We start from the raw sequence: 12,582 nt of genomic DNA on the forward strand, positions 1-12,582 counted from the left end.
GCAATCTCAGCTCACTGCAAGCTCCGCCTCCCGGGTTCACGCCATTCTCCTGCCTCAGCTTCCCGAGTAGCTGGGACTACAGGCGCCCGCCACCTCGCCCGGCTAGTTTTTTGTATTTTTTAGTAGAGACGGGGTTTCACCGTGTTAGCCAGGATGGCCTCGATCTCCTGACCTCGTGATCCACCTGCCTCGGCCTCCCAAAGTGCTGGGATTACAGGCGTGAGCCACCGCGCCCAGACCCTTCTTTTCTTTTTCTTTTTTTTTTTTTTTGAGACGGAGTCTCGCTCTGTCGCCCGGGCTGGAGTGCAGTGGCCAGATCTCAGCTCACTGCAAGCTCCGCCTCCCGAGTTCAGGCCATTCTCCTGCCTCAGCCTCCCGAGTAGCTGGGACTACAGGCGCCCGCCACCTCGCCCGGCTAGCTTTTTGTGTATTTTTTAGTAGAGACGGGGTTTCACCGTGTTAGCCAGGATGGTCTCGATCTCCTGACCTCGTGATCCGCCCGCCTCAGCCTCCCAAAGTGCTGGGATTACAGGCTTGAGCCACCGCGCCCGGCCCCTTTTTTTTCTTAATGCCATTTTCAGACATGGCCCGCGACGGGCAGCCGTGCCGTGAGGTTAGACCCTGCTTGGCTCAGACAGAACTGACGACTTGTTTGACCTATGCCAAGTTATCCGACCAAGAATTTAGATGCTGGGGCCCCTAAAGAGGGGTCCAGAGGAGGCAGATATGGACCAATAAGGAAGCACTGGGCCGGACGCGGTGACTCACACCTGTAATCAGCACTTTGGGAGGCCGAGTGGGGAGGATCACTTGAGCTCAGGAGTTCGAGGCCAGCCTGGGCGGGACAGCGAGACCCCGGCTCTACAAAAATAAATAAATAAGGAAGCAGTGAATTCCAATGTATTCATCGCCAACGAACCATGTTGTTGGGTGTGCTCTCCTCTTTTAGGTGCAATGTGTCATTTAGGCCTGTGCCGTCGGAACTTTATTATTTGAACATTTAAAAATAAGTGAATCCAAGAGGTCGAGTCACTTGGCCAAAAACGCCCAGGAGGAAAAGGCCAAGTCTAGTACCCCGGCTCTAGACCTACTAACTGATCGCCGGAGACTCCGGGCCTTGGAAGAAGTCGCCTCCCCAGATCTCTAAGCAGGCCGCGCGACCCTCGAGTCTCAGGTAAGCGGGAAATCCCACTTCACAAGGAAGCCCCCTCTCCGAGGCACGGGCGCATGCGCGGATCGGCCACCCGCTGGAGCCGCGGGTGCGCCGCTCTGGCCCGCGTGGCGCACTCGTCCGCGTCTCGCTGATGATGACGCACGTCCGGGGCGGTAGGGAAGGCAAGATGGCGGCGCCCATGGAGGTGGCCGTGTGTACGGATTCCGCAGCCCCGATGTGGAGCTGCATCGTGTGGGAACTGCACTCGGGCGCCAACCTGCTCACCTACCGCGGCGGCCAGGCGGGACCCCACGGCCTGGCGCTGCTCAATGGCGAGTATCTGCTGGCGGCGCAGCTGGGCAAGAACTACATCAGCGCCTGGGAGCTGCAGCGGAAGGTGCGGCGGTGCGGGCTCGCCGCTGGGCTTGGCTGCGGGGGTCACGGGGCGCCCGAGGCTAAAGTCGGGGGATGGGTTGGTGGGGGCCGCGTGCACCCTGAGTCGGAATTGGCGTGGGGCGCGGAGGTCTCCGTTCGGGCGCTCTGCGCATGCGCGGGTCTGGGGGCTTTGGGGAGATGCGCGACCTGTTAGGCCGCTCTGCGCACGCGCGGGGCTCAGGCTTAGGCTGCGGTGGGGCAGTGGGGGAAATGGAGACGCTCCGGGGGTCCCTTGGGGCAATTGCGCATGCACGAGTTCTTGGCGCGCGAAATTTGATAAAAGGGGACTATACGGATCGCGAAGTCAGGAAATCGAGGCCATCCTGGCTAACACGGTGAAACCCAGTCTGTACTAAAAATACAAAAAATTAGCCGGGCGTGGTGGCGGGCGCCTGTAGCCCCAGCTACTCGGGAGACTGAGGCGGCACAACCCGGGAACCCGGGAGGCGGAGCTTGCAGTGAGCCGAGATCGTACCACTGCACTCCAGCCTGGGCGACAGAGTGAAACTCCGTCTCAAAAAAAAAAAAAATGACTGTGAGCTCTGTGGATATTGTGGTTCTGCAGGAAGAGGGAGAAGGACCGAGATCTGGGGGAGTCCCCCATGAAGGAGTGGCGCAGGAGACTCATGCGTTTATCCCTCCAATAAAGAAGCAGATACTCACCGTCGCCCACTGTTTCACCTCTACCCTCAAGCCCAAAATGCAGCCAGTCCCTGAAGCTACTCCCTTCCCCTGTGCGCACACTGAGATCTCTTGGGACTGGTTCTGTGCTATGGCATTGCCTGATGGAGTCCACGCACAACTCATAAATTTTTCCCATTTTATTTTATTTTTGAGACAGGGTCTCACTGTGTCGCCCAGGCTGGAGGGCAGTGGTGCGATCTCGGCTCACTGCAGCCTCCGCCTCCAGGGTTCAAGAGATTCTCAGACCTCAGTCTCCTGAGTAGCTGGGACTACAGACCCGCACCAACCACCACACCTAGCTAGTTTTTGTATTTTTTGTAGAGGCAAGGTTTCACCATGTTGGCCAGGCTGGTCTCGAACTCCTAAACTCAAGTGATCCGCCCACCTCAGCCTCCCAAAATGCTGGGATTACAGGCATGAACCACCACGCCTGGCCGAGTTTTCCCATTTTAGAGAGGAGGAAGCTGAGGCTTGGGGTCTTAGGCTGGAATTATGGATAGAAGAATTGGTGCACAAGCCTACTGGGCTCTTGGGCCCCAGTGTCCTTCTAGACCCTCTTTGTTTTGTTCCTGTGTTCCTCCCAGCCAGGGTCCCTCTGGCCCTCAGGGGGAGGCACCAGCCTCCTCTTATCTACCACCTCCAGCCTCAAAGCCTCTTGCAGGGGCGAACACTTCCTTGCTGGACCATGCATTTGCTCAAACCACCCTGCTCCCGACTCCTTTCCCTGGTGCTCTTAACCACTGCCCAGGCGTCCCCTCCCCTCGCCTTTCACTGCTGTAGGGGCTCCCGTCTCCTGCACGGGCTCATGAGGCTGATTGTGCATCCGTAGGACCAGCTCCAGCAGAAGATCATGTGCCCTGGGCCTGTCACCTGTCTGACCACGTCACCCAACGGTCTCTACGTCCTGGCAGGAGTTGCAGAAAGCATCCACCTGTGGGAGGTAAGAGGCACAAAGCGTGAGGGTTTCCCACAGGACATCTCAGCCCATCTGAGCCTTGCCTGCAGGGCACCAGGGAAAGACCATGTGGCCTGGGGCCCTGGGATGGGTGACTGTTCAGGGGTCACAGCCTAAGCTTCACCCTGCTGCCTCCTTTCTCCAGGTCCCCTCGAGACTCTTGCGAATCCCAAAGTGGCCCTAATCCTGCCTTGAGTGCTTGGATAGAGCCCGGTGCAGCCCAGTCCCCAGCACACACACACCACAGCATCTTCCAGAGCTAGCGGGCATCTCTTCCAGGCAGGGGGCAGCACCTGGCACTTGTAACTTGACAGTTATAAAGGGCTGGGTGCAGTGGCTCATGCCAGTAATCACTGCAACCTCTGCCTCCCAGGTTCAAGCTATTGTCCTGCCTCAGCCTCCTGAGTAGCTGGGATTACAGGCGCCCGCCACCACACCTGGCTAATCTGTTTGTATTTAGTAGAGACAGGGTTTCACAGTGTTGGTCAGGCTGGTCTCAAACTCCTGACCTCGCGTAATCCACCTGGCTTGGCCTCCCAAAGTACTGGGATTACAGGTGTGAGCCACTGTGCCCAGCCAGTGCCTCCTTTTTCTTCCCGCTGGAGCAACCAGGTGACAGCAACCCCTAGACACATTCACCGCCCGGATCCTGCCATGCTCTCGCGGTGAGACAGAGCGAACTGTTCAGGCTTTGCATTTAGGTCAGCCTCTCAGCTCCGCCCTGGTTAAGGGAAGCAGCCCTGGATAATGTGTGCGTGAGTGGGTGGTGCCGGGAAGACTTCATTCACAAAGCCAGGCCTCTTGGGATTTGGCCCATATCGTAGCTGCTGTGTTAGATCGTTGGCTGTGTTGTTACAAATGGTTCATTATATCTGGGGGGAGACCTGCCCTCAAACCCACATAGAGGAGGGCAGCCAGTACAAGATTTGGAGCCAGAAGACCCAAAGGTAACCCTGTTTCTGCCCTTCCTGACCTCGTCCTTGCCTCCCCCAGTGGGCTGCTCAGAGAACTGAGAGGGCTGGGTGGGCATGAGGATTCTCTGAGAGATAAAAAGGCCACCAGGGGGATGGGCATGGTGGCTCATGCCTGGAATCCCAGCACTTTGGGAGGCTGAGACGGGCAGATCACTTGAGGCCAGGAGTTCAAGACCAGCCTGGGTAACATGGTGAAAACCCATATCTCTAAAATATACAAAAATTAGCTGGGCGTGGCGCCATACACCTATAATCCCAGCTTTTTGGGAGGCTGAGGCATGAGAATCACTTGAATCCGGGAGGCAAAGGCTGCAGTGAGCTGAGATCGTACCACTGCACTCCAGCCTGGATGACAGAGCAAGACCTTGCCTCAAAAAAAGGCGGGGGGGAGGTGGCGGGGAGCACAGGAATGACAGGAGGCATCATTATCTCACCCCCAGGACACGTGTGTATGTATGTAATTTTTAAACTTATTTTTGAGATGGGGTCTCACTACATTGCCGTAGCTGATCTGGAACTCCTGGACTCAAGCGATCCTCCCAGGTAGCTGGGATTATAGGCATGCGCCACCATGCCTGGCATCCCAAGGCTTTTAAATCTCAGTCCATGATTTTGAAACTAGGATGCTGTTGCTGAGAGAGAAACTGAGGCAGGGAGGCAGTAGCTCACAAGTCACCCCTCACGATAGACCTCCTGACCCTGGTGGCTGTCAGTCTGACAGAAGGGCATGTGGGTAGGAATTAAATGTATCATCGCCCCACGGGGGATGTCTTAGGCGGGACCCCTTCCTGTTCTTGGCTGGGGACAGTGTGCTGGGTGGCACCCACTACCAGACCCCTGCTCCCCTAGCCTCCTCCATTTTTTTTTTTTTTTTTGAGATGGAGTCTCGCTCTGTTGCTCGGGCTGGAGTGTGGTGGCTCGATCTCAGCTCACTGCAACCTCGGACTCCTGAGTTAAAGTGATTCTCCTGCCTCAGTCCTCCCGAGTAGCTGGGATTACAGGCACCTGCCACCATGCCTGGCTAATTTTTGTGTTTTTAGTAGAGACAGAGTTTTGCCATGTTGGTCAGGCTGGTTTGGAACTCCTGGCCTCAGGTGATCCGCCCTCCTCGGACTCCCAAAGTGTTGGGATGACAGGTGTGAGCCACTGTGGCTGGCCCTCCTGGAGAGTTTCTGACCGGCATGAGCTGTGACCACAAGGGGGTGCCCCATGTGCTCAGCTGGAGCTCAGGCCGGACTGCCTCCACTGTGCCCCCTGCCACGGTTGAAATCCTCCTCCTATTCTCTGTGTGCATGACGGGCTTGTGAGTGGTGAGTCAGGAGTGGGCTGGAAACCTGAGAGCCGGAGCTGTGGAGCGGGGGCTGGTCTGCCTCTCCCATGCCACGGGGACAGGGACCTCCTAGGAGGCACTGATGCTCTGATGCTGCCCTGTGTGTACCGGCCCCGGGCAGTGGTGGTCACCAGAACTGCCATCTGTGGTTTGGGACTGACCTGGACCCTGCTTCATCTGGTGCCATTTAACCCTCCTCGGCCACCCTGGGTTCTGCATGTGAGGAAACTGAGGCCCAGAGAGGGCATGGCCTGTCAGATCTGGGCTCAGCAGGCCCTGCCTGCCCCAAGAAAGCACCACACACAGGGACTTTCGACAGCAGAAACTCGGCCCCCATCCTGGAGGCCAAAAGTCCTAAATCAAGTTGTCCGCAGAGCCACACTGCCCCTGGAGGCCCCAGGAGGAGCCTCCCCACCTCTCCGGTGGTGGCCAGCGCCCCTTGGCGCCCTTGGCTTGTGGGTGACTCTCCCCTGCCTCTGCTGCCACGTGGAGCCCCCTGCGTGTTTGCACTTCTCTCAGCTTACCACAGCCGGGACACACGGGATGGAGGCCCTAGCCCCAGAACCACCTCATCTTAACTTATTATATGTGCAGAGACATTGCATCCAAAGACAACCATTCACAGATTCCAGGTCCGGACTTTAAAAAGCTTTTTGGGGGGAAACACACGATTCAACCCACAACCCCAACCAGAGATCTCAGCCCTCGCCAGGCGTCCTGGAAAGTGCTCCTTGTCCTGTTGCTCAGACAAGCTGCCAGGCTTCCTGCCCCCACCCCCGGTCAGGCCACCACAGCCTGCCCAGAAGCGACTTCCCGCTGAGTGGTGGGAGCTGCCTACAGGTCTTGAGTGCAGCCGTTCCTACAGGGCCTGTGCAGGAAGCCCGTGCCTTCCCTGGGGTCAGGCTCATGGGACCGGCACCTCCCTGAGGCAGCAGGGAAGGGCAGGAGACTTGCCCCTCTCCTGGGCCCTCACACAGGTGGGGATGAGGCGGGAACAGGTGCTCACCCAACTGAGGCAGGGGCGCGACAGTGTGGCCATGGCCGTGTGGTCATGGGGTTCCCTGGGCTGCAGCCCGCCCTTTCCTCCCCTGACCTGGATGCCCTCTGCCCCTCACAGGTCTCCACCGGGAACCTTCTGGTCATCCTGAGTCGACATTACCAGGACGTCTCCTGCCTGCAGTTCACAGGGGACAGCAGCCACTTCATCTCAGGGGGCAAGGACTGCCTGGTGCTGGCTTGGAGCCTCTGCAGGTAGTGCCTTGCACACCTGGCCCACACCTGGGCGCAGGCGGGGAGAGGAGGGGCCAAGGCCCCTGGTGGGAAGGGGCTTCTCTTGGGGGCTGGAGTGCAGAGGACAGAGTGATCATTCCTGGGGGCCGTGGGGGCTGAGCCTTGAGTTTACTCAGGTGAGGCGGGCCAGACTGCTGAGTGGAGGCAGGTGTGTGCGTGAGGTGGGTGCTGGACTGCCCTGTTCCCTCCCCTCCCCGCCTGCTGAGTACCCGCCTCACCCCGCCCAGCGTGCTGCAGGCCGACCCCTCTAGGATCCCAGCGCCCCGGCACGTCTGGTCTCACCACACGCTCCCCATCACGGACCTGCACTGTGGCTTTGGGGGCCCCCTGGCCCGGGTGGCCACCTCCTCACTGGACCAGACGGTGAAGGTACAGCCGCCCCCACCCCCCCACCCCTCCCCCCACCTCCTCCCACCCCTCCACCCGCAGTCCATGAGCGAGCTCGCAGCCAGGAATGCAGGAATCGCCGATCTCCCCCATCCACCTGCTGTCAGGGGCTCCAGACGATTTTTAATTCCCTAGGTACTCGACGTCAGGGAGGTCTGCAGCCTGGAAATTCCCACTCATTCACCGATTTCTGGCCCGGCTTCCCTGGCGCCTGCGGGAATCGAAGGGCATCACTACGTTTGAGCTCGTGGCCAGTGGTCCTGGGAGGCGAGACCCACCGGGTCATCAGACCGAGACCAAGCTCGTTTTCAGCAGCCGGCCTGTCCCTATCCCACAAGACCCACATGATGACCGGCTTTCGCTCCAAAGTCCCAGCCATAGGGCCCAGAAGGACACGCCGACGGCCTGACCTCCCTGACTGCCCCTGGTTCCCTACGGGTCCTCGAGCTCCCCGGCGCCAGGCCGGCCCCAGCCTTTGCCCCGCCGCAGCTGTGGGGAGGTCTCCCTCCGGGGAGCTGGCTCCTCTCCGTCCTCTTCGATGTGCTCCATCATGGCGGGTGACCATGGACCTGGCCTGAGCACCACATGTTCTGCGGCGGCGCGAGGGCTCCATCTTCCAGGTCGATCTTCTTCACTGGGCTGACGTGCCCTGGCGGTCTGGGGCTGCACCTGCCTGGACTGAGGGCATCGGGCCTGTGGCTCACGCCGTCTCGGCCTTCGCAGCCCGGACAGAGGGAGAGGAACTTCCAGCCGAGCAGGAATCGCCGGAAGGTCTTCAAAGGTGCCAGGATGGGCGACGTGGGAACGGGGCGGGGCTCCGAGCACGTCCTGGTGTCGTCTGCCTGCCCCTGCCTGTCTGTTTTCCCCTAGGAACCAGGTGACTGCCTGTCGGTGTCTACTGACGGCAGCGTGCTGCTCTCTGGCTTCCCACGATGATACCGTGCGCCTCTGGGATGTGGCGCAGAGCAAACAGTGCATCCGACGTGGCCCTCAAGGTGGGCGCGCCTCGTGCTCAGCCCGCGGCAGCGTGGCAGGGGGCGGGGAGGGAGATCCAAGGGAAAAAGCCGCCTGAGCTCCGGGCTTGGCTTGACTGGGGGCCGGGAGGCTGGGCTTGACTGTGGGGTGGGGCGTGGCAGGGATGGGGCGCGGCCTGCGCTGGGGGCGGAGACTGGCCCTGGATGGGGGCCGGCCTGGCTGGGGGCGGAGACTGCCCTGGATGGGGCGGAGACCATGGCTGCTGTGGGTGGCTGGCTGGGGGCGGAGACTGCCCTGGATGGGGGCAGGGCCTGGCTGGGGCGGAGACTGCCTGGATGGGGGCGGGAACACTGGCTGCTTGTGGGGTGGGGCCTGGCAGGGATGGGGCCGGGGACTGACTGAGGGCAGAGACTGCCTGGATGGGGACGACCTGGCTTGCTGGGGGGGGCGGGGCCTGGGCAATGGGGGCGGGACTGACTGAGGCGGAGACTGCCTGGATTGGGCGGAACCTGGCTTGCTGTGGGGGGCGGGCCTGCGCAGGGATGGGGGCGGGGACTGACTGAGGGCGGAGACTGCCCTGGATGCGGGCCCGGAACCTGCTTGCTGTGGGGGTGGGGCCTGGCAGGGATGGGGCGGGGCCTGGCTGGGGGCGGAGACTGCCGTGGATGGGGTGGAACCTGGATTGCTGTGGGGTGGGGCCTGACCACCGCGCCCCCCAGGCCCAGTCACCAACGCCACCATCCTACTGGCGCCCGTCAGCATGCTGAGCTCAGACTTCAGGCCCAGCCTGCCGCTGCCCCACTTCAACAAGCACCTGCTGGGCGCAGAGCACGGGGACGAGCCGCGCCACGGTGGCCTCACCCTGCGCCTGGGCCTCCACCAGCAGGTACGGCCCCCTGCAGGGAACCCCCACTGCCCTTTGGTCTCGGAAGACCCCGCAGGCCCTGGGCTCCTTCGCTCCCTCAATCCTGACGCCAGTGCGGCGGTTCCCCCCCAAGCCCAGCACTGGAGAGCGCATCCTGTGAGCGGCATGGTGATGCCCGCAGGGCCCTCTGCCCACTCTCGGTGTGGACCCAGAGGCTCCGATAAGTTAACCACCCCTCGTCCCCCGGCCAGCAGGGCCGAACTGCGCACCCCACACACCAGCCTTCGCGCCGCTGGAGATCTGATGGTCAGCTAGGTCTTTCTGCAAAGGGCTGATGCCCCATATTTCGGGCTGCGAGGAGCAAAAGTTTCACATCTGGGCTGCGGAAGGTGCAGGAGCAGCCGTGCAGGGCAGGGAGCAGGTGGGGCCCTGATGGCTGCATGTGGCTCCCACGTGGGCTCGGGGCAGCCTCTGCCTGACCACAGTCACATCCTCACCCCCTGCAGCTCAGCACCGCCCCCTGCTCTGTGCAGGTACCAGGGTGGGCTCCTGCACCTTCTGAGGATAGAGTGACTTCCAGAACTCTTCCCTGGGGTTGGCTGGGGTGGGGGCTGGGGGGTCCTGGAGCCTGGGGAGGCTTCCCGGCGTGTTTCCGCCCCACTCCCCGATCTTCAGGGAGCTGCCTGCGCCCTTGGTGTCTCACGTCACTGTCTGTGTCCCTCGCTGGGCTCTGGCGGTTGGCACTTCTTCCCACGCGCCCTCTTCTTACCTGAGTACAGATTGATTTTTTTATCTGGAGGGTGCCTGACAGCCTGACAGACCCTGCACCAGGAGATGCCGTTATCTTCCTTGTCCATGCTGACTGATGGAGTGACACTCTGTCTTCCCACATCTACCAGTGGGCTCGGGGCAGGCAGGCAAGGGACCTCCACCGTCTGGGCATCCGCAGGCCACTCAGACCAAAGGAGGCCAGGAGCACAGGCTAGACTGACCGCTAACAGCATGGGCAAAAGGGGGGCGCGCCTTTGTGTTCAGAAAGTGCCGGAACCTTCAGAGTGAAAACAGGCCTCCAGTGGCACGGAGCCAGCTCCCTGCTAGGGTGCCTGCCCGGCCACTGCCTCCTCCCAGGGCAGCGGCGGCTCCCACGCTTCCTGCCCAGCCAAGTGCCCTCCCCAGAACCCCACCCAGCTTTTCACGGTGAGATTCTGGAGGGGGCCAGGCCACGCCCTCCGGTAATGCCACCACCTTTTCCTGGCCACCCCACCTGACTCCCTTCCTCCGGCAATGGCTGCCAGCTTGTTGCAATCCAGCTGACACTGACTGGAATGTCTGCCTGTCCCACACGCGCTGCTGGGGCCCAACACACTGCGTCCAGGAGGCGGGTTCCTGACCTCCGACCCCCCAGCGACTGGTCCCTCTGCCCAGGGCAGTGGCCTCGCTGGGCCGGCTGGGCTCTCCCCATGGCTGGAGGTGGTCACTGTCTGTGAGGCCCTAGTCCGGCCCTGTGTCCCAGAGCCTTCCCTGGGATCGCCGATCCTTCCAGGCCTGGCCCAGGCCCCCTGTCTGTGGTGTGGTCATCTGCACTCATATCCCCAGCCCCATCCTTGGGCGCAGTCGTGGAGGATCTGAGGCGCTGGGTGATGGCTGCATGGCCAGGGTCAGGGTTATCATCTGCAGGCTCGAGGGAGGTGAATGCCCCTGCCTCAGTCTCCCCTTCTGTAGGCGTCACGGTGGCCCCTCCCTGAGTGCCCACGATAGCGGGGGTGGGATGGGCAAAGCGTGTGGTGTGTGACAGGACACAGCCCAAGGTCACGCAGCCCACTGTATTGCAGGGTTCTGAGCCCAGCTACCTGGACCGCACCGAGCAGCTGCAGGCCGTCCTGTGCAGCACCATGGAGAAGGTGGGCGGGGCCTCGGGTTGGGCGGGGCCTCGGGAGGGGTGGCCTCCGGCTGGGCGGGGCCTGAGACTGGGGTCAGTCCTGGCCAGTGGCCCCCACTCCAGCGCACCCCAGGCCACTTCCGCCCTCTGACCCCCACTCCTACCGCAGAGCGTGCTTGGTGGCCAGGACCAGCTGCGGGTCCGTGTAACGGAGCTGGAGGATGAGGTGCGCAACCTGCGCAAGATCAACCGGGACCTGTTCGACTTCTCCACGCGCTTCATCACGCGGCCGGCCAAGTGAGGCCAGGTGACCCGGGCCCGAGGCTCCCAGGCCTGAGCCCCACGCCTCCCAGCGACCGGAGCCCGCGGGTGTGGCCCCCACCAGCCCAGGCCTGGACTCTCCCGAGTTCTGTGTCGTGTTCGGGCTTTTCCTCTGTGACTGGGCCGTCTTGGTGTCTCATGGCACTCGTCTCATTGGTGCTAGCCTGTTTTTAACAAAAGAGGATGAAAGGCTTCTCCTCTCCTGCCTCCTTGTGTCCGGGTGTGGCCTGGTGCTGGGCGCATCGCAGCTCCACTCTGCTGCTCAGCCCAGCTCAGAACCCCAGCCCCACTCGGCACCCTCCGTCCGGAGGTAGAGACCTCAGGCCTCGCAGACCTAGGCCTCGCAGGAACGGCTTTAGGACGCAGCCCCGAGCAGCTGCAGTTCTGAGTCTGCTCTATTGCCGGAGGGCCTTTGCATGGCGGCCCCTTCCTGAGAAAGCGCTGGGCCAGGGTGGTGGGGCTGAGGAAGGAACCAGGAAGCCAGGCCCCTCTGGTCTGCTGTGCAGGGGGTCTGAGTGGAGACAGCCCAGGGGTCCCGAAGGGAGGTGGCTTGGTGTAGAGAGATGGGCCTGGGGATGTTTGGGGGTAGATCCAGCTGCCAGGGTTGAGGGGTTTCCCCGGGTGCAGGGCCCAGCTCTCACACACCACGGGTGGTGCTTGTGGATATCAAGGGCTTGAGGGAGGCCGGGCCCCACCGCCCTGGGGATGCTGCCAGCCAGCGCCTGGAGCCCAGCCCAGAAGCCCAGAACCTTCCAGAAAGCTGCCCCTGACTGACAGTCCTGCCTAACGATCCAGAAAATCCGTGTGATTTAACGGGTGTGGTAATGACTGCAGCCTGGAGCCAGCTGCCAGCGCTGAGTTCATGCTTTTTGGCTAATTTGTGTTCTTGTCCCCCTCCATGGGGCTCTGAGCCCTCTCGGCTGGCGGCCTGGTCACACTGCGTCAGGGCGGCTGGGCCCGCTCCTGGTACTGACATCCACCTTTGCTGCTCAGAGTCCTGAGAGCCCTTCAAGGGTCCCTTCCCCCTGGACGCACACCCTGCTTGTGCCTGTCCCATCATGAACCACTCACCCTGCTGGCCTGCAAGGCTGGGTCCTGCCTGTGGGGAGCACGCAGGTTTGGGGTGAGGCAGCTGAGGGTCCCTTGGGGTTGGCTGATCTCCCTGGGTCTGTACTGTTCCCCTGGGGCCATTCCCATGGCCCCGCCCCCCCTCACAACCACCTCCCAAAGCTCCCCCACCAGCACCAATCAGGACCCCCAGCCACCAACTCGGGGTATCTGCACAATCCTGTGGCTGGTGCCAGGGCTGGGGTGAGGGTGTGCACAGCCGTAGA

General features: G+C 61.8%; 1 protein-coding gene across 1 annotated transcript; it reads left to right on the top strand.

The window, feature by feature from the left end:
• Positions 1-1,221: 1,221 nt before the first annotated feature.
• On the top strand, positions 1,222-11,440 carry WDR18 (WD repeat domain 18). Its single transcript, XM_017885663.1, is given in 12 exon segments — positions 1,222-1,550; positions 3,102-3,212; positions 6,649-6,782; positions 7,049-7,190; positions 7,698-7,806; positions 7,809-7,846; positions 7,932-8,006; positions 8,079-8,132; positions 8,134-8,203; positions 8,903-9,069; positions 10,881-10,949; positions 11,097-11,440. Coding segments are annotated over 12 exon segments (1,347 nt in total). The 5' UTR covers positions 1,222-1,304; the 3' UTR covers positions 11,229-11,440.
• Positions 11,441-12,582: the final 1,142 nt, after the last annotated feature.

This window comes from Rhinopithecus bieti, unplaced genomic scaffold (genome assembly GCF_001698545.2).
Source record: "Rhinopithecus bieti isolate Rb0 unplaced genomic scaffold, ASM169854v2 scaffold_15283, whole genome shotgun sequence".
Lineage (NCBI taxonomy): Eukaryota > Metazoa > Chordata > Mammalia > Primates > Cercopithecidae > Rhinopithecus > Rhinopithecus bieti.